Source organism: Varroa destructor, unplaced genomic scaffold (genome assembly GCF_002443255.2).
Source record: "Varroa destructor unplaced genomic scaffold, Vdes_3.0 BEIS01000005.1, whole genome shotgun sequence".
In the NCBI taxonomy this organism is placed as follows: domain Eukaryota; kingdom Metazoa; phylum Arthropoda; class Arachnida; order Mesostigmata; family Varroidae; genus Varroa; species Varroa destructor.
The window spans coordinates 12,852,078-12,879,979 of record NW_019211458.1 but is presented as its reverse complement, the minus strand read 5'-3'; the positions used below and the strand labels follow the sequence as shown (position 1 = coordinate 12,879,979).

The 27,902-nt window shown below is 39.1% G+C and overlaps 1 protein-coding gene across 7 annotated transcripts in view; it reads right to left on the bottom strand.

Annotated features, from left to right (window-relative positions):
* Nucleotides 1–1,455: 1,455 nt before the first annotated feature.
* HisT (Histamine transporter) overlaps nt 1,456–27,902 on the bottom strand; it is a 63,945-nt gene continuing 37,498 nt past the window's right edge. For 2 of the 7 annotated variants that reach the window (XM_086989398.1, XM_086989399.1), the window contains 9 exons: nt 15,906–15,992; nt 8,886–9,070; nt 7,407–7,556; nt 6,613–6,777; nt 6,052–6,193; nt 5,586–5,782; nt 4,267–4,480; nt 3,686–3,904; nt 1,456–3,433 (listed from right to left, as the gene is read on the bottom strand). In XM_086989398.1, coding sequence (XP_086845524.1) covers nt 3,360–3,433; nt 3,686–3,904; nt 4,267–4,480; nt 5,586–5,782; nt 6,052–6,193; nt 6,613–6,777; nt 7,407–7,556; nt 8,886–9,070; nt 15,906–15,921 — 1,362 coding nt within the window. In that variant the 5' untranslated portion in view covers nt 15,922–15,992 and the 3' untranslated portion in view covers nt 1,456–3,359. Of the gene's footprint in view, nt 3,434–3,685; nt 3,905–4,266; nt 4,481–5,585; nt 5,783–6,051; nt 6,194–6,612; nt 6,778–7,406; nt 7,557–8,885; nt 9,071–15,122; nt 15,271–15,905; nt 15,993–17,070; nt 17,648–18,611; nt 19,044–21,322; nt 21,627–27,902 lie in introns of those variants that run through there. The other 5 variants (XM_022806540.2, XM_086989401.1, XM_022806539.2 and 2 more) reach the window with 5 other exon arrangements.

Here is a 27,902-nt window from a genome sequence, read left to right as displayed (position 1 = left end):
AAGATCTTGGCGCACTTCCATCCTTCTTCATAGCACGTCCCCGGCGCTTTCCTTCTGGGGGTCACCGTTGAATCTAGTTACTTCGTACCGTACATCCGGCCGTTTGGTACCCGTGTGACGTACCTCTGGTCCTCTTTGTTGGTCAATCGCCTTCCGTCGACAGCCATCCTTCGCGAACGATGCTTATTGCTTCAGCGCCAATGACCACTAGGCCTCGACTGCTACCGTTATTAATAGTTTTCCCAAAGGCAGCTTACCCTGTGTGAGAATCTAGTCCCAACCGACCTGCCTATTGTGGTGATCTGACCCGTAGTTCCCGCGTTTCCGGCCTTGTTCTTGGCCAACTAGACAATCTCCACGTCTTGTGGTTCGGTCGCTTCCATTAAATTTCAAATTTTATTTAAATTAAAAAAGATGCGTAATATGTTGTAAAAATTTTGTAGAAATGCTTCCTTAATCATGCATTGAGATTGTTCGAAAAAAACCCCAGAATGTGTGTTATTTCCGAAAAATTAACAGGCCACCCCTTACGTGGGTTGATAAGGATAAGGAGTGTGAGAAACTTTAATGTGGTAAAATAATCTAATTTGGCCTGAATCTAATTTGGCAGAAACAGATTACGGGGCAAAATCTACAATTTCATTTTTCAAAAAAGGAAAGGTTGTGAAAAAAATTAAGGCGAGCTCACATTACAACACCGCTTAACAGCGGTAAGCAAGAGTTTAGAAGTATCATTGAGTTCCTTTCGGGGATCGAATCTAGGACTTTTGGTTCGCTGAACTTACACACTTTGTTCTGTGGAATGGAAAGTTAGACCCTTCCTTCTGCTGAAAAATTGATACTTGAGTGCACTTTATCATCAGCACAAATCATACTGAATATACTCAGTAGAGTAAAGTTTATCACAGCAAAAGTGTATTTTTATCGTGGAACAACAAATTTTCTCGCATAACGAAACGGTCTAATGAAAATTTCCTATCCAGTGCTCTAAGGTATTCCAATGACAATGATGTTCGAATAGGAACAAGTCTAAAGAATGATGTAATAGTGATTAGGCTAATTCAGATTAGGCTAAATAATGTCAGGTCTCATGTCGGTAATTAAAAAAAAAACAAAAAAAAAGGAAAACATTTGCGAAAGTTCTGCGAAACTGTGCGAAAAACCACACTATAAGGTGGAGTCTATATACCGATTCAAAGAATACTCCAAGTAAGACCTCCACCAAATGTGAGTATTACTTGAAATAGCGCCGACGCTCGGGAGAAAACGCCGGGAACGTTTCCAATAGAAACTACCAGGTCCATTAAATTGTTCTGTTTGAAACTTCAAAGGCGATCGTATACGTGATAAAATAATTGAGGCAAGATCATCTGTTTACATGAACTCTCGACAACTCCCTACAATGAAGCTCTAGAAAAGGAAGCTTAAAGAAAAGGAAATGAACACTCGTGAAAATAAAGCGCGAAACTTTATTGTTACCTAGCCTGAAAACTGTTTACTCTACAATCTTTTTCTCTTGCGTTCATACAAGTACGTTCAATGCTATATATACGATTAAATAAACAATTAGCTCACCATATGAATCGAAATGTCCGCGTGTCAACGTTTTAGTGCGCGTATTCTTCTAATGACTCACGTCAAGTTGCCGTACTCCCTAAGAGCACTAATGTTAATTGATGTGAATTCTTTGTATACATGTCGACTAATAAATGAAACAAAAAAAAGGACAGGTATTTATAATGGAGTAATTCCTGCTATGCAAGTAGTAGGCATCTGTCCTTGTTTGCAGTGTTTTTTTACCTTCCCATATTTAGGTCTATTCTATCCTATCATGCCAGCCATTGTAAGCCGAAAATTTATCTTTGAAGTTTCGTTTTATATTTACAGGAGATGGGAAATTATATTGATACGAGACACTACAAACCATATGGCAAGTTGAAGCCAAACATCTCGTATGATTTTTTCTGTGGGATCGAAGCCTAAAGCCGCGTCGTAAGTAACGTCGCTATAGGGTTTTACAGAGACGAACCCTAAGCATGTATTAAATGAACTATACATATTTATTGAATTATTATACATTTATAGTAGAGACGCAAATGTGCCCATAAATTTTTTTTTCTCAAAACAAGCAAGTAAATGTCTAACTAGATGTATAAAACATCCCATTCTGTTCCACACATCTTACGAATACTATGAAAGCGACGTCAGAACACTTTGTTAAATGTATTATTTATTATATGTGTTTTTATACTACATTCATTCGTTCGTTGGCACTGTGGTGCGATGACTAAAAGCCTCATTATAAGTGATTATAACAATACTAACAGATCACAAATAATTTGCTGCTTCTGCGGGCGCTACCGTTTCCGGTCACAGCAAACGTTGTTTTGTCAGGCTTAAATATACAGGATTGTGATACCGTCCAAACATCTAATAATTATAGATTTCTAATTTGTGATGCCTTCATTTTATCGATTGTATTTTTCAAGCTAATGTCCACTGACATCATTTTTCAGTATGTTCACTGCGTCGTCTCTATAAGACATCTACAGCAGTTCCTGCGATTCGTAGTCGTGTTTGTTTGTTTGCCTGTCAATAGCTACCTCATTTACTTGATAAAAACACATTATTTTCTAAGCCGTTTTGTATTTGTATGTAGAGTTAAAGTTTTCCCGTTGGACGTTGACGACGTCCATATTTGAATCATGAATGCCACGAATGCCCAAGAGCAAATCAAATACACGCTCTATTCGAAATATTAATTCTGCTCTATTTGTAGAGGAAAAAAGAAAGCGTTCTATGTGCGTTTTACATGATCATCACTTTGTTTTAAACACCGAACTTTGAAGTAGATGCACAAAGCTATCCCAGTGGCTGCGGATATACTCGAAAGTTTTACCATTTCCATATAATTATAACTTCTCAGCGCGATATAATATTCGACACATCGGCATAGTTGAACTTGGTCGGACACCTCTCAACAGCCTACAGCTACGAGGCTCAACATATAAGCTTTACTACAACACGCTGCAATATGGTCGTCGTTCGGCTTCACCAGGTAAAGATCTCAAGGATTTAGCACAAATGAAAAACTGGTGTCAACAAGCAGATCGAACTGACCTTACTAGAGGACAAACTATGGATAAATACAAATCGGACGCACCTATATGATTCATGAGATGATCGACCGACCAGATTTAACAACTTGTAATAGTTTCTACTATATTTAAGTTTTAACCCAACTATCGGCATAGGATGCTAATCTGTTTCTCTATTACGGCGTAGGTTACCTAAGCTTTGTTTGTTGTCCCAGGTCACCTTGATATTCCGTTTGTTCATCCTGGCATCACACTGGTCGACTAAGAAATATACAAGACCTTAACATCCTGGCCTTCGAAGGCCCGTTGTCGCCGTAGGTCGGAACGTATGAATGCTGAAACGCGGTCTCTGACGTTAGACGAAAGATGCGAAAGACTATCTAGGACGAACGTCCGAAAGAAATCATTTTTATTCAATATGCAATGGGGCCTTAAAGTGATGTCTAGAGACTGAACTGCTTAAAATTTGCTATTGACGTAAGCGCAGAATACATTTTGCTGTTATGCTGAATACTTAATTGATCCGCGCTTGCTTAATTAGATAAAACTTCCTTCTAAATATACCTTGTTTGTATTTTTATCTGTACCTGTCATAGCTGTTCCGACAACAAGTGCAGTTGCTAAAGCTAGATTTGAGGGTACATCGCCGAAGGCACTTTCGATTTTCGTGGCACCGAGCGTAAACAGGATTCCGAAAATCTGCGCAGAAGCGTTTAATAAGCCTGAAGAGGTGCTTTCAGGCTCCGGATAGGTCAGTTCTGATGACAACTCAAACCCGATAGGTAAATAACCCGTCATGAAGAAGCCTAGTGTAACACATTCGCATGAATTAAATTAGTGATAAGGACGGTCATTTTTGTTTGGTTCAACTTAATTGCGACCTCTAAGCTACAGTTTTGTTCTTTGATGCTGTGAGCAGTTACTCATAATATGTCTTCAAAAAAACCAACTACACAATATTAAGTTGTCCTACTCACGCAAACACATCACAACAACATGCGTTCATCAATTAGTGCACATGTTTCTAGACGTATAAAACATGTATACCTATGTAAATACAATGCACTTATTGTTATCTACTACACTTTTCTTCTATGCTTTCATTCGAATGTGTTGCGCTTAATACAAAATATTAAGTTGAGTCATGTTTAATTCATTTAAATAGTACCGAGAGATGCGGTGGTTAGGAAGATGACAGGCACTGATCGTGTTCGCAGGACAAACGTGTAAACGAACATTAATAACGTCGATAGAAGATAAAGGCCAAGCGTCACCTCTTTGAACTTCTTGCTTTTGTCTAAGATAACCCCACAGACGACAGATCCAACCATGCCGGCGATGACGATAGACAAACCCATAAAGCCGATCGTCGTATCCTGGTTCTGAAATAGTGGCGTACACGAAAACGTAGCACAATTAAAGGATATGACTAAATTGGTTTTCACAAAAGATCCATATAAGCGTATGTGTTAGGTCTCAGATGTCCCGTTACTAAGTGGCACTTGCCACTGACACCACTATTCGAAACAGGTGGTCGGTCATCCGTTAGTGCGATGTCTAGAGACCATGCCGAGAACTGCACTACCGCTAATCAAACTCTTGCAGGCCCGCTTCCATAATCTCTAGTGTTTACGGCCTGATACTGTCGTAGAGAAAGATGATTTTGCTTTTGTTTTTTTTGACCGGGTCCAACCTGTTGGATAACCCCGTTCACTCAGGAATCAGGTACAGGATCTTGTTTTTCTCGAACATGCTTAGTGTACGCGATCCGTACAAGCCTACCAAACGTAAGTCATTGTCTTTTTAAGATGGAGATTTGGTTGAAATGTGGACTCATGCGTATCTTTTGGAGCTACCCGTTGAAGGCACTAATTCTCGTCACCGATGGCCATCTGCGTAATTCTGGATAATTCAGACGATTTCCGACTGCAACTACGTGTTACCGAGCTGTGAAGGGGCAATGAGGAACCATGTTTATTTGTGCTCCTCACTCAGTTTGAGGTACCCAGGTCCCCAAAGCTTTGCTAAGTTCCATAGATCTGTATGCATTTCATGTTTTCGTACAATTTAAAGCAGTCCTTTTAGGTAAGTTCCGAATATCTCATTCGGCTTCGGCAGTTCTCTCTGACTTCGGCGAAGTGAAAAATAAAATAGGTGTCGAAAATGCAGTTTCGACATAAAATTACGTCAGTTACACACTAAACTTATAATGGACTAGTAGAGGAAAGAAATTATTTTCGAACAGTGTATAGAGGTAAATAGGCGAAGATACATAAAGGAAAAAGGAACATAAATGAATAGCCCGCTATTTCTTATGTTTCAACCGAATAGATTCTCAAATGTAAAAAATGGCCGATGTAACACGTGCTTTATAGATAGGTAAATCGTATTTGACAGAAGAGCTATGTAAGGAAAAGGCAATATTAAAATCAATACTATTAATATAAGCACATTAAATAAAGATTGCACTATCTATGCAATACTCACTGGCAAGTATTGTGAGAGAACTTGATTAAGCAAGGTAGAAATGGCATAAAAAACTCCGACATTGACACCGTAGGAGAGAAGTAACAGGACATAGGGAACGTTGGTGGCCAAATGTCGAAGTGTTTTGAGGTAATCAGGGTCAAAATCGTTTGAAATTTGAGCTCTGTTTGGAGGTATAGCGGGCTTCTCCTGAAAACCTGTTAAAGGTCACAATTAACTATTATTAAACTACCATACGTCTCCGAGATAGTTGTCCATAGGCGTAACATTCAGAAAAGTATGTGTGTCACCGAATCGGAACTAAGCCCGATGAATCGATACCCAAATATGGAATACTTTTACTATATCCAGCAAATAATGTTGCCTCTATCGGCAAAATGTAAGAAAAACATATAGTATTGAGTGGTAGAATGATGTTGCTGAAACTAATATAAGTGGGTTAATGATAAAATTGGTTTCGACATACCTATAAAGATGGCGAGTAGCACTATCGTAGCACAGACTGCAGCTCCGCAAAAGAGCCTGAAGAGATTAGCCGCTGTTTCAGCCGGGTCTTGGCCTGACGGTACCACTATCGGGGGAATGACAAAGCTCAGCGCAATACCAACCTGTACAGACCGATTAAATCTTTAGAAGATCGCATTCACCTTTACATTGGAATGATAACAATTGTATCTACTGCCCAAAACAGGGCTCAAAGATTATTGTAATTGCAGTGGGTTTATTAAATACACAAGAGAACACAACGGATTTAAGATGGCGTACGGTTTCGTCGCATTGTGGATTTGTTGTAACAGGTTTTTTTTTTTCGAAATAAGTAAAAGAGCACAATTATCAGGATATTGTGCAAGATATCATGTTTTTTGTGTGGATTGACCTTCAACCTACAATGCGAAAGTATAACTAATAAAGTATAAGTAATTAAAAAAAAACATTAAACTAGAGAATCGAGCTTAAGTTGAAATGATAATAGGCATTAACATGTGAAACGTTAGGAAAAGATCAGTAGAGTTAGCTTCTAGCTAACCTGGTTTCCAAAGACTCCAATGGCGCAAGCCCTGGATACCTCTTCCGGACTAAACCAGACGGCTGCCAAGCGTGGGGGAACAGACAGGATAAAAATCTGAGAAAAGGCCACAATAGTTTGGCCACTCATTGAGATCCAGAATTGATCGGGCTGTATACCGAACACCTATAAGCAAACAGGAGTAATTACACAAACCGCTAAATCATTAGCCATTTACAGGCAACAGTTGACTGGTAAATGTCTGATCTTCAGAGTGCATAATTTGCTGCTATTAGATGTATGATAAAATTCAGGTATTCTAATTCTATTCTGTATATGTGCCATGTGTCCTATATGAGCTGTGTGGAAAATCGAACAGGTATTCGATACTGATCTTAGGTGGTCGTTAATAATACCGCTTGCTTTATACGTGACTTCATGAAAGGCTCCGAAACTTCAATTTAGGTAAATAACCCCCAATTAACGTCACAATAAGGCACATGGTACGAATAAGAGACTAAAGTACAACCAGCGAACTACATTGAGCTGGCAGTGAAAGAGAGATCGAAAAGGAGGAAAAACTATAGCGTACGATACATGTACAATGAAAACACTACACTTTGCGGTCCATACATCACTTAGTCTGATTAACTTGACATGTTTTGATGTCAACTGCGTTTATTCGAGGCATCGACCAACGTTATCGTAATAAAAACGATGATTAAAGTTGTACTAGACTTTCTATCATCTACTTTTCAAATGGTTTTGAAGATGTTGTCATATTCTAAATATCTACATTTAGAGGTCGTCCCTACCTTAATCCATGAACCTAACGCAGTTCCGAATGCGCCAATGACGATAACAAAGCGGAGGCCCTTTTTCTCCATAAGCCAGGTGGCGGGAAAGATCAAGGGAATGTAGGACACCGAATAGACGAGAGCTGTCCAATTCACTGTTTCATCGTCCTATAGGAACGGAACGAAAACATCACCAGAGAATAGTGGGACGCCAGCAAATAACAAAAAAGTGACTTTCCATTATAATTAGACTGGACAGACATGTAACAATAGCAATCCAATTGATACCATGTATAATCCATATTAAGGAGCTTAAGAACTTTTAAGACTTGCGAAAACATCCTGGTTCCTGCTGTTGATCTATTAATTGCTACTATCAATTTAAAATAGTTGTAATATATACAAGCTAGGAAGCCTACGTTACGATTTTCTGTGCTTTACTTCGAAGGTTGTATCTAACTAGAAATCGACACCTGAACAAAGTTTTACATTTGCTAAAAATATCACTCGTTGTGATTTTCCATGTTTATTGAATAAAACCACGTTTCACCAATATAGCTTCGATCCGAGACCTCACCAACTCAAGCATTGCCATAACTTGAAACTAACTTTATTCAAACAGTAAGTGCGTCCCGAGTGGTATATTTATAAGTGTAAACCCGTTAAAGTGTCACTGAAGTATATTACACACAAAAACAGGCTCTGATAGACAAGTCCCAAAAGTGCAGACGTTCACAGTAGCACACTTTTGCATAAGTAAGAGGTAAAACTAGCCGTTAGAGCTCATCTGGATCGAAATCTATTAAAATTTTAAGCCACTTTCGTGAATTCTTAAACTAAATGTTTTAAATCTATAAACTATTGAACATCTTCCAGTTCGCATTCAAATCGTTTCTGGATTTCGTAGAAACCGTGCGAAAAATACTAGGTCTTCAATGGTGAGCAAAAAAATGAGTTTTTAATTTTACGGGAGTTCGTTTAACGCAAAGAGATTCGATAATCCCTTGAATTGCTAAAACTATGCTTGAACTTCCAGCGTGAAACGTTTGTTGTTTCGTTTTGGAACGGACGAGTTTTTTGTAGTGTTGAGGATAGTGAATGAACGCATATCCGTCACAACAAACAGTCCGAACGTTTGACCCGATGTTGCTGACGCACACTTATCATTGCAATAACAAAAGACACAAAACGACTTCTAAATTTCCAATTGCAGATTGAAGTTTTCTAGTTGTGCTTAGAGGAATCTGCGGAAGGAGCAACACTCGCAGATGCAAACAAAAAATCATTATCAATCTCTATTTGTTGATACATGTGGTAGCCATAAAGACACCATTCGATAAAATCAACTAAACACTTTTTAGTGTCCTGAATAAAGGGTCACGAAAGATCATCGCTTCTTATATGAATAGGGATAGTCACTAGGCATTACTAGGGGAAATGCATGCCTAGCCTTTCAGTTTTTTCCATATTTGCGATCAACCGCACCCGTGTACCTACCTGTATTTGGTAGTGTCGCTTAACGATATCGTGAATTATGGAATATTCTACCCATCCGAAGGCATTGACCATAGAGTATAGGCAGAATAGAAGCAAGATCACATATCTGTAACGGAAAACCCGGGTGACACCCTGAACTGTCCCGTTTGGCTGGAGTCCACCAGACGTCAGGGTCGATGCTTGATCTGTCAAACACAGAAAAAAACAGAGAAACACACAAATGACATATCGCGTTTCGTGTGAGGTGAATCATTTTATTGGATGTGGCGAGTATTTACAGTGATCGCGGTCCACATAAATTGTATATCCTGAATAGCCAGCCGGCTTGAACGTATGTTTACAGATAAACAAAAAACATCACAATGTGTTTACATATTAGTGACAAACATATTCACGAGATGTTTTGTCATTCAACAACTTCTTTAACATAGTGGTACTATACACTATCTACGTGCACATATGACCGTCATTACATTAAGTTAAGACATGCCTGATTGAAAATCAAGACAAAGAGTCTTGTGATCACATTCATGCAGTAACATCGTTTTCTCACAATTACTCTGATTATTCAGAATAGCAGTCTATCGGCCGCTCAGTTTAACCTATTCGTCTGTTATTAATAAAAAATTTCGTCAAGAAAAATGACCTCGGATATCGTGACGTTACCGTCAAGCAGGGTGAATGAACACGCGTCTGAACGACTAAATGAAAAAGACCGCTGATACTCGAGTGAAAGGTCCCTGCAGCGTAACACACTTGTTGATTCTCGCGATTTTTTTCGATTTCGTTGACGAATGTTGCCTTGTCACAAGAAGTCAGGATCAGATCCTTTGAACCTCAGCAGCTTCTGACAGTTCTAGTCAGAGCAGTTAGAAAGACTGCGACCCATGTAAGGTTTATGCACGCGCAGCGACCCACTCGGCCCAACTACACATTACCAGCACAGCAGAAGGTTGCCCTACGCGGTAAGGAATAGTTCCGTAGTTTTTTTTTAGTTAACCTTGGCTCTATCGGACCTTTTTCTTTATCTATTACCACAGTAATTCCGTGAAGTGACTATATTTAGAATAGATTTGCAGCAAAGACAGATTAATAACATTTTTTGTAAAGAACTATTAATAAAACTGCCTTGCAGAACGAGCACTTACTCGCCGCATATTAACTAACGGTGAATTAATTATAGCACTGCATAACAATATTGGGCCTGGAGGAGTTTAAGTTCAAATCTAAGAAAAAATCTATTCAGATTTGGTATTTAACTAGGTAGTACATATTTACTAAAACATTTGAATCAGATACGTGTTAGGAGAAAAAAATCATCCGAAAATTAACTTCTGTAAAGGATGATCGATACCAGAGGGTCGACATGAAGATCAAACGACAGGCGTCTACTTGTGAAATGATCCATTCTATTCTCATTTGAGTGCGATGATTTTACGAGAGCGTGCCGTCCGAGTGAGACACACCAAACAGAATAATAATTGTGACCAGCCGCATATTTCTATCGTAAATAACGAAAATTGTAGACAGCTTCGCGATTTCTTCTTTTTTTTTTCTTCTAATTATAACCTACCAGGTATGTCTGGATAGGAGCATTATTTGATTTAATCACAACTTTATTTTAGCGACTGTTCATTATCGATTCTGCAAACGTGTTTCTGTAGATATAAAGCGTCCTGCTTCTCTAGCCTTTAGTATCCGATAGCCGAAACAATCTATTTTGTTAATTCATCATCCTATAGCTTAATTGTTCTCCGATAATTGTAATGAAACAATCAAAAGGTCGTCCGCAGAAGATCCGATCCACCTTTCCTAGAATAACTAGCCTTGCTTGCACATAATTTGGCTCATTGAAAAAGTAGAAATATGGAAACAGGATTCATAGTTATTAGACATAGTTTGCTTCCAAGAGTATTTCTATATATTTAATCGTTGTTTTGTAGATTGTAATCCAGAGCTTTTTGCAGCTCAGCTATCAATTCGTTCGTGAAATGATCGGCACGTGTAGCCGAATTCCAGATGGATAACTCTGATAATCGTAGGGTGACGAGATTCGCTTCCAGACAACTTTTCGTAGCGATTATCGATAACGAACTGTTTGTCTGGCCAGCCAGAGGCTGTATGGAAACATGCTCTAATGCGAAATACTATCATTTCAATTTCAGAACAGACAAAGCTATGATAATTTGATCAGGATTGAACAGTTCCAACTTCAGGATCATGGTATGCAGAGAGACGGAGTCAGCAAAAAGACTACTGCTAACAATATACGTTTGCAGACCTTGTCCATAAACACACACACACACCCACACCCACCCAAGTGACCTATTAATTTTTGCCATTTTAGCTATGAGTTAAGATATAACAGTATGTTATAACTTCTAAATAGCACCAGAAACGAGCCATTGGCAAAATGATGTACATGTAACATTGCATCGATGAACTGTTTCGCAAATGAGTATTGCCCGGTTTACCGTAAACTTTGCTGGCTATTTCATTCCGCTTTAAGTGGCCATCATATGGCGTCCATGATACCAAACGCGGCTTACTTTATGGCTTCTGTTGCGAGTCGTTACGTCCCGGCCGTTCAAACGCTGCGGTAACTTTTCATTCAAAGTTCAGCCATAAATGCATTACTCGATAATACTACAATATTAGTCGTTGCAAGCTCTCTTGTACTCGGTTAAAAAGGAACTGGTCCAATCCTTTTCAGTTTTCATAGTTTTAGCTACGGCTTGAGGAAAAGTACTTATAGTGTACACGTCTCTTGTTCCTTGAAAAACTATTATGTTGAACCTTCGTGCACATCGAGCAGCTCCTCAACGTTAACCACGCTAGTCAAATCTGGGCAGATTAGTACGTTACCGTCATTTTTAATTTACCAATCTTAGTACAGATCTGTTTTGAAGCTGGAAAGGGCGTACTACGTACGACACTGGCAAGTAAAAGTAGTACAAATTTAATAACTTTCTCAACTAAAAGATCTTATCGGGGCGATTGCGTGATTTCCGAAGATTATAGTCTAATCCTACGGTGCGTGGTATCAAAGCAAAGTACGGTGTCGGCTCTATAACGAAATGTAACGCAACGAACCAGCTGCAGCAATGGAACACTGAGGATTCTAACAGTTATTTAGTGCGTTGCAATTACTTGCTACTGAAGCTTGGCAATTGAATGAATGTTCGTTTAGCCTTTGCGTGACATTATTTATAGCAAAGTTGTCGAATAAAACCCAGCCACCAAGCTTTTAATTTTGAAAATTCGGGCTATAGACGTTAAAATATAAACAGTGTACATGTTTCCTTTCTGTTTAGCAATAGAGATGGATCTTCTCTAGTTGCTGAATCGATAGCCAGATAGCAAACGAATCTAGAAAATAGCTTCAGACTAGGTTTACTACAAATTTCACTTATGCTATCTGTTCTCTCCGGTATTGATTCAGTAGGCCTCAGATTCAAACAAATGCAGCCTTTATTAATATTGAAAGGCGTTGGATACTCACGAGCATAAGTTTTCAGTGATGCTTATCATTCGGTTCTCAAAAAGCTAGACAAGTGTGAAAATACAACCTACAAGTTCTTGAGGCGCCGGCTCTTTCTGTTTGTGCTATTGTGATCATTCTTAAATACGATATACATATATAACTTGATTTGTTTTCGTCTTCTATTAATAGTATAAAATGCGCCACAATATACAATTGTATGTATAAGGAGCGTTACGTTTACGACTTTAAGTATATTACAGTAAATACTCGTTCTAGCCCGAAATTGAGTATACTACATATTTTGACGGGCATAAACATAAAAAACCCCTAGTACTACTACAGTGATAATAACAACAATCATATATGAACTTCAAGAATCAGAGTCATAATAATGAGTATCTGAAGAATCTATTTCGACAATTTTTCAGACTTTAGGTAGCTCGACCGGAAGGGTTGAATTGGAAATTGTACTGATTCAGTTGAAGCTCATAACTTAACTTGTGCAAACGAATTTCTCAGCCCGTGAACGCCATGCATCTAAAAATATTACATTTGAACGCCTATTTTTTCTTTCACCACAGGCATAGTGTTACATATTACATGTAACTGGTTGCTTGGCATAATCCAACATAGCTTATCTGCACAGATTTCAGTCAAAAATGTTTGTAACATCTTTCTTCTCTATTCTAATACTCTGCCTAACCTCACTTAGATTTCCTGTTTAGAAGCAATAAAACGCAATACAAGTCGTATACATTCATTTCTTCGTTGTCATGAGATGGCGGTGAATTTTAACGGAAATATTGCCAACAGTGTGTAGCGTGACAAGTTTTTTTCTTTCTCGAGCAAAAAGAAGCTAACCTTTTCGTCCCGAGTAATGGAAATCCAATCAAGGAAAACCCAAATATCACCGATATTGTACGGTAACGAATTACTCTTACCCTCTTAGGTTGAAATCGATATTTTCGCAAGCGCGTATCTGGGCATGCGAAGCTTCTGTTTATTTATATCGAAATTGGCTCTCGCTATATCGCAGTGTTTAATAATTTAGTATGGCACTGTCTCATGTACGCACGAAAAGGTCAACAACATTCAATGGCATTGTTTTCGTGTGGACAAGCTTATTCTCATACGCTAGAAAAACCAATAAAGGCACTTTTCCTTGATAGGTTCTCTATTCGTATCTATTGGTATGCATTACAAAACGACTCGTTGTTTATTATAGTTAACATCTCTTCAGTTATGTCACTTATAGATCGATAGTGGAATAAACACGAGCATTTCTGTGGCAGGTGTCCGTTGTTACAGAGATAAGTGTCTAAGTATGACCGGCCATTAAAAAGTCCAACGGACTCTAAGCCATATCTTTAAAAGGGACAACGAGGCCAAAGCAGTGCTTTCTGCCAAAGATGGCAGTGTTCAGTAATTTGGCATTGTACTATTGTACCCATGAACTGAGCTGCCCTCGAATCCGACGTCGGACGTCGGTAGTTTAGCGTTGTTTGCGGAGTTCAAGGCGACCTCAGGGAAATACTCCGGAATCCCGAATGTTCTCAACTATAGCGATGTTCGCATAGCGCAAACGTAATAGGGAGGAAAATACGAACAAACTGATGTTATTTTTAGCGGTTCCCGTTAGCTGCTTAGTATATTTTCTCGCGCAATACGTTATCAACCAACCTACAAGGTCGTCAAAATAACGTGCAGCTAGATCTTACATTCACAATATTCTGACAAAATGTCTCTTGATTAGTCAGGTAGTGACCTAAGATTCTGCATACATAGCTTTTAAAGGTCTGACATTTTGCATGAGCATTTGCAGTTTTCATCAACTGAGCAGATATTGGACGCGTATCGATAAAGGTGCACTGAATACGTAATGTACAACTGAAGATTTACCGAATTCATAATACTAATATAATAATAATTAGTTTTGATTCGTATGTAAGCCAGGATGCACCTGAGAAGTATTATGAGGTAAGCTAAGGCTTGCTGAGAGACCTAGACTTAAATGAGGAATGTACACTGTTTGAACGCTGAGGTTCATGAGTGCTGATATGAATTGGAGAGCTATCCTCTGTGCAATCTGTCGGCTGCAGTTCACTCCTTAATGTTACGACGGATAGTAACCTAACCTAATCGTTTCTCGGCTCAGAATATAGATTCGGTTTAGCTCCAACATGTGATAACGTTTACGGCCGCGGCTAGATCTGTCTTCTCAAAGATGTGACCCCAGAAAATAAATAGTAAACAGCCTCACTTGGGTAAGTGTAATTAGTCAAATAAGCAGCATTCTTCTTTCGGTGAAAAATCAATGGCCAATTAGCAAAGCCTCGTTAGCAAGGAACATGGATCGTCGACCCGCGAGCATCGAACCCAGAGAGCAACGACCACTACTTACGTTATTTGTGTCATCGATAGTGCCCAAAAATAGGGTGGCCGTGACACAACGCCGACGCTGAGTCTAAGTAGTAATTCTATGAAAAGCGTACGGGCCCAAACAATATCCTACTGCCCATTGGACAAAACAACCGTCAATAACGAATCGGTACTTGAATGCTGAGTTCGCGCCGTCGCTGCTCTTCCGAGTCTTCCAACGCTCATATTTGAAAACATAAAGCAGGATACTTAGATTATCGACTTTGTTAACAGATGGACATTGGTTAAAGAAAGATTGAAAATAAGTACATTGGAATATAGTTGTCTCTGTAGGCAATACTCTTGAAGACCCTATAAAGTAAAATATTACTCACTAGCACTCGTCGGCTTCAACATCCAAGCGTGACACTCTTCTTAAACACTAACAATTTCAGCATGCACAAAACCTGCGAACAAGAACTCTGTGTGATCCATCCTTGTTCCTGATACCTAGTCGACACTAATAGCGCTCACAAAATAGTATATGCTTTTGTTTTGCTTATTCACCTATGCTGGAATACTGTGCAGTTAATAAATACCAGCTTATTAAATCTATTTATATCAAAGAGTCCAATAATGGTCCCTTGTGTTGAATATCCGACTGACGTTCTAGCAACATCCCTGCACCATACCACATAAGCTACATTTCTGATGGCTGGGAATATTCACAAATGTTTTCGCAGTATTAGAAATCCACTGTTAATACTTGCTTTAACTGGATTACTCAGGAGTTCGTTCGTTTGTTGACCCACTTTTCGAAGTTCCTGTGATATATTTCAATCACCTGCTGACTCGTCAGTGTTACTGCTCAAATTGTGTGCGGATACACGTTCAGAATTATTCACAGCCATACCCGTACAACACGACATGTTTCGAATATTCCATCTGATACTGCCGCTAAGCATTCCTTAAGATTGCCACACTGATTGGTCCTGGGCTTACTATACCTTATTGATAAAAGGTCCCGAATTATATGTTAGAATTCAGACGGTATAGGAATAGCTGTGTCTACAACTTGAAGAATCTGTCTATCACGTAGGACGACGTAATTTGTTGTGTGCCACTCCTTTTCACTCATTATAAGGACAACAAAAAACATTGTTTCTTGATAAACTTACCGAGGCTGCCCTCCATCTTCTAAAAATCCTCGGTCGAGAAGCAGTCGAGGCAAATCGTGTTGGTAGGGGGTACCCGTCGTGACGATTCTTTGCGAGTAAACACGAAACGAAGTGACAACCCACATGCAAGGCAAACAAGGAAGTAGATTAAATGGGGGTGTCGTTATTCGCTAAGCGTGCTATAATATGGCCTATACTGAAACCCAATTTCGCTAGCTATCTTTGTTCTTTGTCGAAGCAACTCAGCAGAACTACTTCCCAGAACACAATCTGGGTAACAATCCACGTAATGGCTGTTTTTCTAGTATTCGAGTCATTTGATTGTGTCATTTCCGCTGAAACTATAATCTTGATGCTTGAAACTTAACGACCCTTTGACCATTAGTAGTGGATGGTGGCCACAGCATCACGGATATTTAAATGTAACAGAGGACATAATCTGAGATAAAGGCGAATGAATCTATACTGCGTTGCTCTGTTCCAGGTACGGATGGTAGTTTTCATAGCGTGCTCGCGTTCTTGGACGTCAGAGACGTGCGCAAAGTGTACGTCTTCGTTTTATGCTCAGGTGCTCAAGCTAAATTTCAGGTATGCTGGCCATACTTGGTGTCATAGAAGTTGACCATCATTTTGCAAGACGGGTCAACACAATCCCTGACATTTCATTGAGTTTTAAATACATGTTAAATGTGGTCGGGCAGAAGCACATTTCGTCCAAAATTAGTGGTCCGAAAAGAAGGTCAGATGGCCCTCATGCCTCGTCCTTTTTAACACACATCGAAGTTCAGGGTTGTGAGTCCGGTCTAGTATATAGCACACACGGAAACATAACCCGGTAACTATTTATGCCTACGTGAATACGTTTTTATTTTGACTTTGTCGTGCGTTGGTCGTGAATACTGACAAATTTATTAACGCCGTCGTCCAGTTTATATATGTTTATATGATCGATCGTCGATAAGTTTAGTTTCAAGCAAGTTTACAATAGTAAACAGCAGACCTTATTTAATAGCCCCAACGTAGGAGCCCACTTTATATGCACTGATAATCAACGCGTATCTTTCGATAACTTGGTCTTTATATTTTAAAATAATTGCACTCCACACACACACGTTAGCGTAAAATAGATGTGCTCTGGTAAGTTTAACTTAATTAAAGCACTTACACACAATCAATGGCACAAGCAAGCTGAATACCGAGTTCAAAGAGACAAACCCGTGGTGCGCGTCATAGTCACTTTCACCAGTTAATACTATATACCACTCATAGCAACTCGTGGGTTTATTTTTGGGAAAAGAAGAGAGTTGCTATGTGTTGCGTGTCAAACTGCGAAATTGCAACAGGCGTTCGGCTACGGCCACAAAGATGGAACAGTCACAATGTGTAGAGGAGTGCAGCGAATGTCCGACAATTGGCTAAAACGAACTGAGTTTTTGGGATTGGAGTAAGGAACCAACGACTGACTCTGTGGCCGTTCGAATTCAAGACGTTGCGACGTACGGCGGCAGACAGGAAGAGTCCGCGATCAAACAACATTCATCCAATCGCACGCTTGCCTATACGCCGTAACGAAGAGTGCGGAATACCCTCTTCCCTTTATTTGAAGAGGCAAGCCTTGTCGTATGTCAATGGCACAGGCGTTGAGATCTATAAAGTTTTGTTTCGAGTAGTTATTAACAATGTACTACTACCAGTGTGATTGTTTGGTTGGCATGAATAGCATTTTCGTTATGGTGGAGACTTCTATTCCAAATATGCAGCGCGAGAGAGTCTACGTCGCAATTTTACCAGTATTTACGAGCCAACAGTAGCTGCCGATTACACTTGCCCACTAAGGTCAGTGGCCAGGACTATGCTTTTGAAAACTTTGTTTTTTTTATCGTTTTTTTTTTTACATAACATTTGATTGTGGACGATTTTGTACGTCTGTGAGATAAAAATGCATGCGTGAAAAGAAAGCATGCGTGTCCGAACATCTGCGTCATGATAGAAAATAATCTTTGGCGCACGTTTCTTAACAACAGTATACGTATTCTTTAAGTCTCTATTATCTTAAACCTTACAGATGATGGGAGCTGTCTCTGACTAAGAGATGCTGACAATAACTTTGAATTTGTTCAGGTGTGTTCGCGTATAAGAATATATCAATCCAACGAAATCTCTGAATTACATTGTGCCCTCACAATTCAGTTTGCTACAATACAATTAAAGCGTTTATCGAAATCAGTTGGCTGATTAAGCTGATAAATAGACACTGTGACGTGTGTGCAAAAACCACAAATCGGGATGCTATTCGCGGAAAACATAATAATCGCTTTCATTCAGCGAGGAGTACAGGAGTAGCGTTATGTAATAGAACAGCTTTGTGACAAAAAGTTTCCTATTATTATTATTATTATTATTTATGTTAGAATTGTGTTATTTAATAATTACAGTGTATAACTTGAAATAAATCAGACGCGCTATATTCTAGCCTCATATACCGCAAGCACAATGTGTTTACATTTTCAAAGAGATCATTACATCTGTAAAAGTTTAAATAATGCTTATACTACTATTTTTAAACCTTCTTTAGCAGATTAAAATCCTATAGCCTGCCGGAACATCTTGCTTTTATTGTCGTATATTAATCTTAAAGCTTTCTCAAATTCATTTGGCCATACGAGACACCAAGCAAGACCACTATTGGACAGAACTTGGACGTACTGGGTTCTTTACGTCCGCTACCGCTCTTCGACATCCCATCAGATGCCTGGTGTGTTCTTAGCACAAAACGATGTCTGTCCACGCTCGGATTTCAACCCAGACTACTACGTGTTTCTCAAGCTTTGCGCGGGACAACTGTAATCAGAGAATGAGTATCTAGGTTTTAGCCAACGCTAGAGGACGCGAGATTATTTTCTGCCATTCAAATGGAAAGAACACCAAGGATGAATTTTGCGACTCTACAGAAGAGACTTGAGATACTTTTTGGAAGGAAATAAGGAGAGGGCGTTGTTTACTAAAAACAATCACCGTGCTATCATAATCTTTGACGTGCTTACCCTCCTCTCCTTTCCGCAGTGAATCGAATCGTTGAAGTGTAGGTCTGTCGTCAATGGCTGGCCTGTGTGACGATTCATAAGGCCACCTCAAATATTGACAAACATGCCACTATAGTCCGATGTACATTTGTGTGTGTATTAAATGTGATAATGATACTGAAAGCGCTAAAACTGCCATTTAGAATAACTGAACTTGTTTACTTACACAGATCTAATGATAAAAGATAATAAAAAAAAATTCGATATATCTTTCTCCCTTTGCTCATAGGCACATTTAATGAAGTTAGTACGTAAACAAAGGCAGGTCTGCGCGAATCGATTTGAATTGTTTACCTTGAGCCCCCATCCTCACTGCTTCCTCCGTACTAAAACTGTGGGGCAGTGCTTGACTGACAATAGCTCACTGAACTATAACCATCATCAACAATGAGCACAAGCTACTCGATCAATTAAATACAACCGCGTTTATTTGTTCTGCAGGGCAAACATTGTACATTTTAATTAAATAGGTTTAGTCCGTTCTCGGGTGCTAACAAGTAGGGTTCGCCGTCTGACAAAGCAGAGCACTGGAAACGGTGTGAGCGCCACCGAGCGCAAGGCGTTAAATAATGCGTGCAAAATGTTGTTAATGAATGAATTGATAAAGAACAGTCGTTTATATTGTAGCCAGCGCGTTACTGTAAAAGATTGTCCAGTACAAAATTAAACCAGCGAAACTGGTATTGTGATTACCTAAACAAAATAAACTGCCGATGGCGCGAAAAGTAGTTTCATGTAGTTCAAAAGACAGGAGATGGCGTGCTTTAGCGCCTACTGAGATTGGCTATCGAGATTATGCGCCTTCTCATAGAAATGTAAGTAACGGAGCTTCGGAGCGACAGCGAGCGCACTCGTCGATTTCTCATTCTGTGATGACCATGATCGAAATCCGCGTCGTTACGATTGAAAACTTACTGATTTATCAGAAGGCGAACGCAGTCCCGAAAAAGCCACCGTGGTCCAGGTGCGAACTGGTCAAGTAATTCATGAAGGTAAGTTTTCGACCAACACAACAATGTGTTTCGATTCCAATAATCTAGGAATCTGAAGCATTAGACACTGAGGCTTTTTTAGATGAAGCAAACGCTCGTTTATGCGAATAATTATGCAAGGAGGTGACCCAGTAGGTGATCAAACTTCCAACATTTAAGGATTACTATAGTTGAGCGAAGATCATCTTATATACCATAATGCTTATCCGCTTTACGTGTACAATGCCCCTAACTTTTTATAAGGCTTATCACGTAAGCAAATGAACGAGGTAGATACTGGCTATTATGCAAGGATACGATTAGCCGATTGATCGCTAATCCATGCCTGTCACTCGTAAAGAACCGTCCATACAGCACGATAGGAAGTTGAAAAATGGAACAATGTATGTTTTCCTTACCGGACAACCAGAGGAACGGAAACTAAGGTAGACGGCCTGCAGCGAGTAGCCGGTGCGCGGTATTCGAAATTCAAGGTCGCGCAGCACGTGCCTCTAGCCACATTGTGTAAACAGCTCACGAATCAGCTTGGCACATACTTGATTTGGTCAGATGTGTCCAATGGAAAAATATTTTACCTCATTCTTAATTAATATATATTTTATAGCTCCTTGTTTATAGAGAAGTAGAGACGAATAATCAGGTTTCTAGGAGTGAATGTTGACTACACTTGTATGGTTTTAGACAAAGCTCGGAATTCTGCTATGTGGTGTTGATAGAGGATCGCACATGCTAACGATATCAGATAAGTTTGACCAAAGGCGCGTTCAATTTGAGACGACGTATAGCCGACAGACCAGCGTCAAGCCAGCCAGATCCAAAATATGCAATTCGACACATAGTGATCTGAAACAAAAAGTACAATTGATTTCGATCAGTCTCAAAAAAAGTTCGATTCTGAGAAATTTCCACCTTCCCACAAAAAGGACGGCGTTATCTTTCGCAACGATTTTTTAGTGTGGGCATCGTCATAACGTGTTTTCGAGAACAGCTTTTAAGCGCAGGACCAATTAAGTGCAGTCCGTTCGACGGCACCGTATCACTTCAACCGAAGACAATAAGAACTGTATGGAGCAATAAAGATGTCGACTGAAAATCGATAGACAATGTATATTTACATCGTTAACTGATGCCATTCAGCAGATCGTTGAAAACACCAAGAAGATATTAGATGTGACAGCCCACCTGCACTTATACCTAATTTTAGTAAAAACCAAATATATCGTTCGTATTCTTAACGTTATACTTGCCCGTATATAGCTAAAAATTTTATCTGACTGACTGATCATATGTATACATAGCTGTTGCTATGTATTATTAGCAGAGCTTTCCGCGAGCAACTTACCCTGACCGATGCTGAACTGCGCGAAAACGTTTTTTGACTAGCCAGCTTTGCAATCAAGTAATTGTCCGCAGAAAACAGGCCGAGTACTGCAAACTATAGGAACAACACACGCGCTCTTGCTCGCTTCAGCCTGCATCAATACCGTACACAAACTCCACTCAGCTGATCGGTACCGCAACCGCCGCTCATCACCAGAAAGGACCGCTAGCGAACGAGTGAAGGAACTAGGGGCATGCAGTTACTTGCTCCAAATCGTATAGCATTACTAACTGGCCGGCCCCGTTGCGGCTTCAGGCCAACCGGCGGCCGAGACTAAGAGAGTTCAAGCAGCAGCTAGCGCCATCTTGTGGGTGTTCTGAAAAGCTTAGTCTAGCTGCCTTAAAAACTGGATATCAGGTAGCGGATGAAGCATGTAGCACATTGTTTCGGCCTGATAGATCACTTCTGACACAATTGACAAACCAGACAATTCAAATGAAAATAAATAGGACTACTTTCTTATCGACTATATATTGAATTTGTGCAATATAAACTACTCATATGTTGCTATGTATGCTATCACGAGCAAAGCTTCTAGACCGCATTTCATCCTTATAGTTTATAGTGAGATATCTTCGTAGTCAGAATACGAATACTAGAGCCACGTAAAGAACTGGCAAAAGCCAACGCCTATTTTTGCCTGAAGACAGACAACTTTTAGATAAAAATAGTCCACATTTTAAGACAATCCGCTGTTTAGGAAAGTTGTAGGCCAAAAGTTGTCTTAAGTACAGCCATTCAATAGTAACTAACGACTGCTTATTACCAGATTCCCTGAAATGCGGCAAGCTCATTTTCGATATATTGCTCTAGTTATGTAGATGATTGCCATTAGGTAATCAGGTTGTGGAAAGCAATAATCCAAGAATCCTTAATTGGACTAACTAAGACTAAGGTGCGACTGCACGAAAGTCACTGATAGAATAGCTTTACTCTGATATAAATGTAGAAATTTGTTGACATGTCTCATTTAACCATTTTCAATGTGACAACGTAACAGATAGTTACGTGGTAACAACGAAATCACAAAGCAAGTTAACTTTGTTCGACTACAGTTTACCTCAAGTAATTAATTACGTAACTGAGGTTCATGTATGTAGAGCCCGATTCGAGACAGCAGCCTAATTTTGGGCAAACATGATTTTTCTATCTACGACACGTGGCAATTATACATATCCACTGTTTCGCCGGCGTCTTCAATAGTAAACAAAAAATGTTTCTGGTTTAGCGATCCGGCCTCAAATATTCTTAGCAGCTATTTTTAGACAAAAAACATTTTCTCATGTCAGTACTTAGACAGTAGGCTTATTTTTTTTAGTATACTTTTTATTAATTTGCGGAACACCACCTAGCTCTATAAATACCACCATTATGAAACTGACACCGTAAAAAAAATGAAAACCATTCGCAGTGATTTTTGAATCAGTAAAAATGAGCCCAAGGATACCAGTGTAGAGGAACAGGAACGTATATAGCTTGCACTATTTTCGCGAACTGGCTTGTCGGAAATCCTGCCCCATATATGGGTAATGTATTGTTGCTAGAGTCTAAAACCATAGAAGGAATTATTTAAAATCGTTACATAGAATAGAGGACTTTCTGGAGCAGCAGCTAGATATGTATTCTTAAATGGTTTAATTTATACGATAAGGCAAAAGTTACAATGTCTGTAAAATATTGCTATCAGTTGCCCAATACAGGTTTTTCGGGCCATTTAATACCATAGCCTCAAAGACCAAGTTGCTTTTAATAGAAAATTTTGTCGATGAGGCCGATCCAATATTATGACTTGGTGCTACGCGTGTACGTGTACGTGTGCGTAGGCGAGATAAAAGAATAAACGGAATGATCCTCGGTAGGGCCAGTAATTTATCTACGACCTCCAATTGTTACGCGACAAGAACAAAAGGCACACGACATCGAAGCTAATTTTATCCCAAAAACGAGTAAAGTGACATCAGAGAAGAGTTCGTTCTTATGCCATTATGTAATCGACTTGCCAACCGGGCCGCCAATTTTCCTGTATATTAAAACATAACAAATCGACATATTTATTGACTGCATTACATTTGCCGCAAACAGCCAATATGTTGTATTGGATTGAGTGCATTAACATTTGACTATAAAACAAGAAATGGCTTCTTGTTTGTATTTGCTTTGTTTTGGCGCGTTGAATTTATTAAATCAATAAATATGAAGGGCTTCTGATTATACGTTAATCGTCCGAAAAGCAAACAGAAATTTTCCACACTTCACTCGCCTGGAAAGCATCTATAGACGATATCGACGCAGAGCTAAGATACAATAGTGTATTTGTCATATCGCGGTCCTAGTAACTCGTTTGCCTCCGTTCCAATATACGAACCGTATACTTTGATTGAAATAATTAATGCCTCCACGTCAACCGGAATTTACCTCAGGGTGTGAGAACTTTCTGTGGAATAGATCACGGTGTAAAAATCTAGATTATTATTATATGCTCGAAGACACTATATACGATAAAATATAGCCGTGGTATTATCTTTAGTAGCAAATTCACTAATTAAAGAAGTCGCTTACCCTAAATTCATTCAATACCTTCTACAAATGTTTTAGCAGACAAACCTGCTCAGTAATAGCTTTTTTATTGTGTTTTATTGGCATGCTTTTTTACGACTAGTTAGTAAATACGTCGGGTGTTCTATAGAACTTTGGCGAAGAAGAATTTTCTAGTAAGTTGGATGTGTCGCAGTGTGCAAAACACGGCTGAAAGCAACGTTTGAACAAGTTCATCGAATGTGGCAGCTAGACATCTTAAGAGGTTCAAATGTAAACCCAATGGAAATTGGCCAAATCCCTGAAACATTTCTCTTCTGTCCGCTGGACGCTTCGAGATGATAACGGTAAACTGAAGAAGCTGGTTAACTGACTCGCTTTGAGAGAATTCCAAGGTGGTATTAACGTAACGCGGATATCGCAACATACTGGAAAGATAAATGTTAAAATATACAATAAAAATTTAAATATTTAGATTTAGTAGTATTAGAACGGATGTCGTTCGCTAATATTTTCTTTCCCGTGATTGTTACATTTTTATATTAATCGATGCCATATGCATTACGCTTTTCGATACTGAAACGGTCATCTCTGGAAGATCCGAACAAACATAATCACCGTTCTATAACTCTAATCGATGACCTCTCACGTGGAAATTGTTCTTGCAGTTACTTTATTTACTTCGTACACGGTTTATTTTTTTAATATCCTATAATCATAGCATTTTGGCGACCTTTTGCAGAGCCTAAACTCCAACTACTGATTTCGCTTCATACATATCGATCTACATATGAACGTGTTTTCGAATGGAGCACTCTTCATCTGATCGATTATATAATAAAACTGTAAATAAAGTATAGGTTTCCACCTACTCGCTCAGAGGCAATACGATCGTATTTAGCGTCAATCGATACGTTATCTTCCGCGCTATATAGTCAACGGTATATTTTAATGACTAATTATGGGCCATTTTAAAAAAAAAAAACACAATTTTACAAATCGCTTAAACTAGGTCATTGCAGTTCGTAAGATTACGGCGCCAGTCCCGTTGTTAGTATAGTCTAAATAAAATGGGAGTTTCAATCGACCAATGCCCTAATCTGTGTTTAAAGCCCCACCGAATACGTAATAGCTGGAAGATATTAATTCAGCGGGGTTTACTTAGGCAGCTTTTTATCTCTGAATTATGCCTGAATAGATAATTAAAAAAAAAAAACACATATCTAACATGCAGTATTGTCATATTTGTGTAGTGAAATGTGTAAATGTAGGACCCATCGCGACTGCACCGAAACAGTTCATAGCGGTCACGAGATGAGCGGCACTTTGTATAACATGGCTCGCATTTCTTCATGTTGAAATATGGCAGCCTTCTTAGTTATTCAGTTAGAAAGTGCAATTTGTGCAGCCGATTTAGTTTACCACTATAGCAAATATCGTAGTATGCTAGTAGAACTTTATTATCTACTATTGGATAAATAATACAATCTGATAGCGAACAAAAAGTCTAACGCAAATGACAAATCCGCAGAGTGGAGCGAACTTGCCTTACGTACCCATGTATAATAGAAAGTAATGGCCCATTATATAGTCATGGAGTAGTTCTTCGGCTAACAATTTCACGATATAGCCATTCTATAGTGTATTTTTATTTAAGACAACCTTTGACTTCCAGGCAGGGTTATTTTATACTGTAAAATCAATTGCGTATACAGTTGTTTACAAAATGCGGCTTCTTTATATATGTATATAGACGCAAAGCTATTCGACGAGATATACTGACGTATATTACAGGATCTAATTCAATTTAATAAAGAATAGCTTTATTACGATCCATTGTATATCTTTGGTAGTTCGCGGAACACATAAAAACACACACAAATAAATGCGTAGGTTCTTTCGAAACACTTTTCCGATTCGGGCATTGGAAGTTAACATTTCGCTTTAAAACAACTAAGCATAGAATGTATGTTTTCTGGCGTAATAGTTTTTAAGAGACTATTATTTCGGGCTAAACCCAGATATAGACTGTCTTACAATGTAGCTAACCTGGAACGTTAAAACTCTGTCCTAAACTAGCCAGAAGAATTTTCTTAGCGCAGATTTCTCGTGAAAAGCTTTTGCCTTGAAATGCTAAAGCAAAAAATTTGATTTTGACCTGTAACTCTGTTTAGATGAATACAATATATGGAAGTGATGCATTTAAACAAAGGACGGTTGGATAACAAGGTCTGAAGTCACTGCGAAACATTTTCTGATCCATATTTCGTCCACAGTTGCTCCACGTTCAACCGTGGAACGCTGACGATTCGAGTCTACACGAGCTCGATTCGAGCCATGAATGTAGCACCATTTAAAATGTCCCGCGCGAGTCTCTTATCGCAAAAAGAATCATTTAAGAGTATGTAAGAAATTCACGGAGTAAAAGTTTTGCGGAAATCAACGTACAGGTGAAGATGACCTATAATCGCGCATTCACACAGGTTCAGCAGGTGTCATTAATATATTATATAAATGTAAATATATACCTCTCTTTCCTAGATATTCATGAACATTGATAATGCAAGAGCGTAACCTCATTCTAAGCCCAGTTCTAACTTCTTTATTTCTCTACTTGTAAATTTATCAGTTAAATTATCATTTGATACTAATGGAACTGCCATTGTCACCTGATTACGTAAATGAGGCTTCCTTGATTTACTTTCCGTCATTCCGCCGATCGAGCCAGCGTTATTTCACGTCACTGCTAACGATAACAACTGTCAAGGGCATTCTCTTTTACCATGGCGATGTTTTTTGTTCCCTTCCTAATAGGATAGCCCCCCGTTCTGCGGGCAGTAGGCATAAAAAAGTTCCGCAACTTTCAAAAAATGCCAGTTGAGCGTATCGGCGTACCGTAACATACTGTAATATAGATTAATAAGCTATACGGAAACAAGTAGTGTAGTAGAAGCTATGCATGCCCTTATGTTCACAGCCGTGGCACAGGTAGAAGCGTAGCTTTAGAAAATGCCTATCACGTGAATTCGCAATCATGTCAAGATAAATCTTACGGTTTAACTGCTATCTACATTAACATGCAGATCTTTTTTCATACGAAATTCAGAGTTCTCTACGATACCATGTTCGAATACCAGCTGATACAAAATGTTAACTGCAATGTAGCATTATGATGCGCTCTTCTGGATATCGTCAGAACGTTAAACAGGAACGAACAATGTTTGCGCCATGGTGTTCCGAATCAGTAAAATCGATTTTTTATATTAGCCAGGTTTGCGTATGCTCGAAACGTGTACATATAGACCATAAGAGAGGCTTCAAACTCGTTTAGGAGATTTTTTTTATAATACTAATAGTTGTTACCTTTTTAGCCGCCTAATCCCCACTTAAGCGGGTTCACTTAATCGTACAATTCGCTTACCGGTTTTTCTAAATCTACTCTGCTCTAATGGCAGAAAAGTCAAGCTGATTGCTTGACCATCAGTTTTACAATGGCTTGGCGTTTTCTCCGAATGAGTCGTGTGATGACAGAACAAAAATTCGTCTAATTTTTTTCGGTCTGATGGCTGGGTACGGCTGTTGATGACGGCTTATGCCCCCTGGAGGCGGCGAATATTCTTCTACTTCTTTTATTAACCATAGGCATATAGCTGGTGGGCTCATAACATCAATAGCTGCTAGTTCATCCGTATTCCTCTATGTCAATCAACATGGCGGAATGCGTTTTTTGATTATTTTTGAAAAGATATTGTCTTGGTCGAACGATTTTCATTGTGATAAACAACCAGCTCTAGACAATATATAACTTAGCAGAACTTTTAATGTCTATATTTTCCCAATATTGTTTTGTTCGTCGCTATCGCTATGAGCTATAATCTGACCAACGAAGAACCCTTCAAAACAGAACGTTGTATCACTGTAAAAGGATTGTCGACCCGAAAACACGCTAGGCTAACTTACCACAATCAGAGAATTGCTAATTTTTAGTTCTGAGGAGCCAACCTCA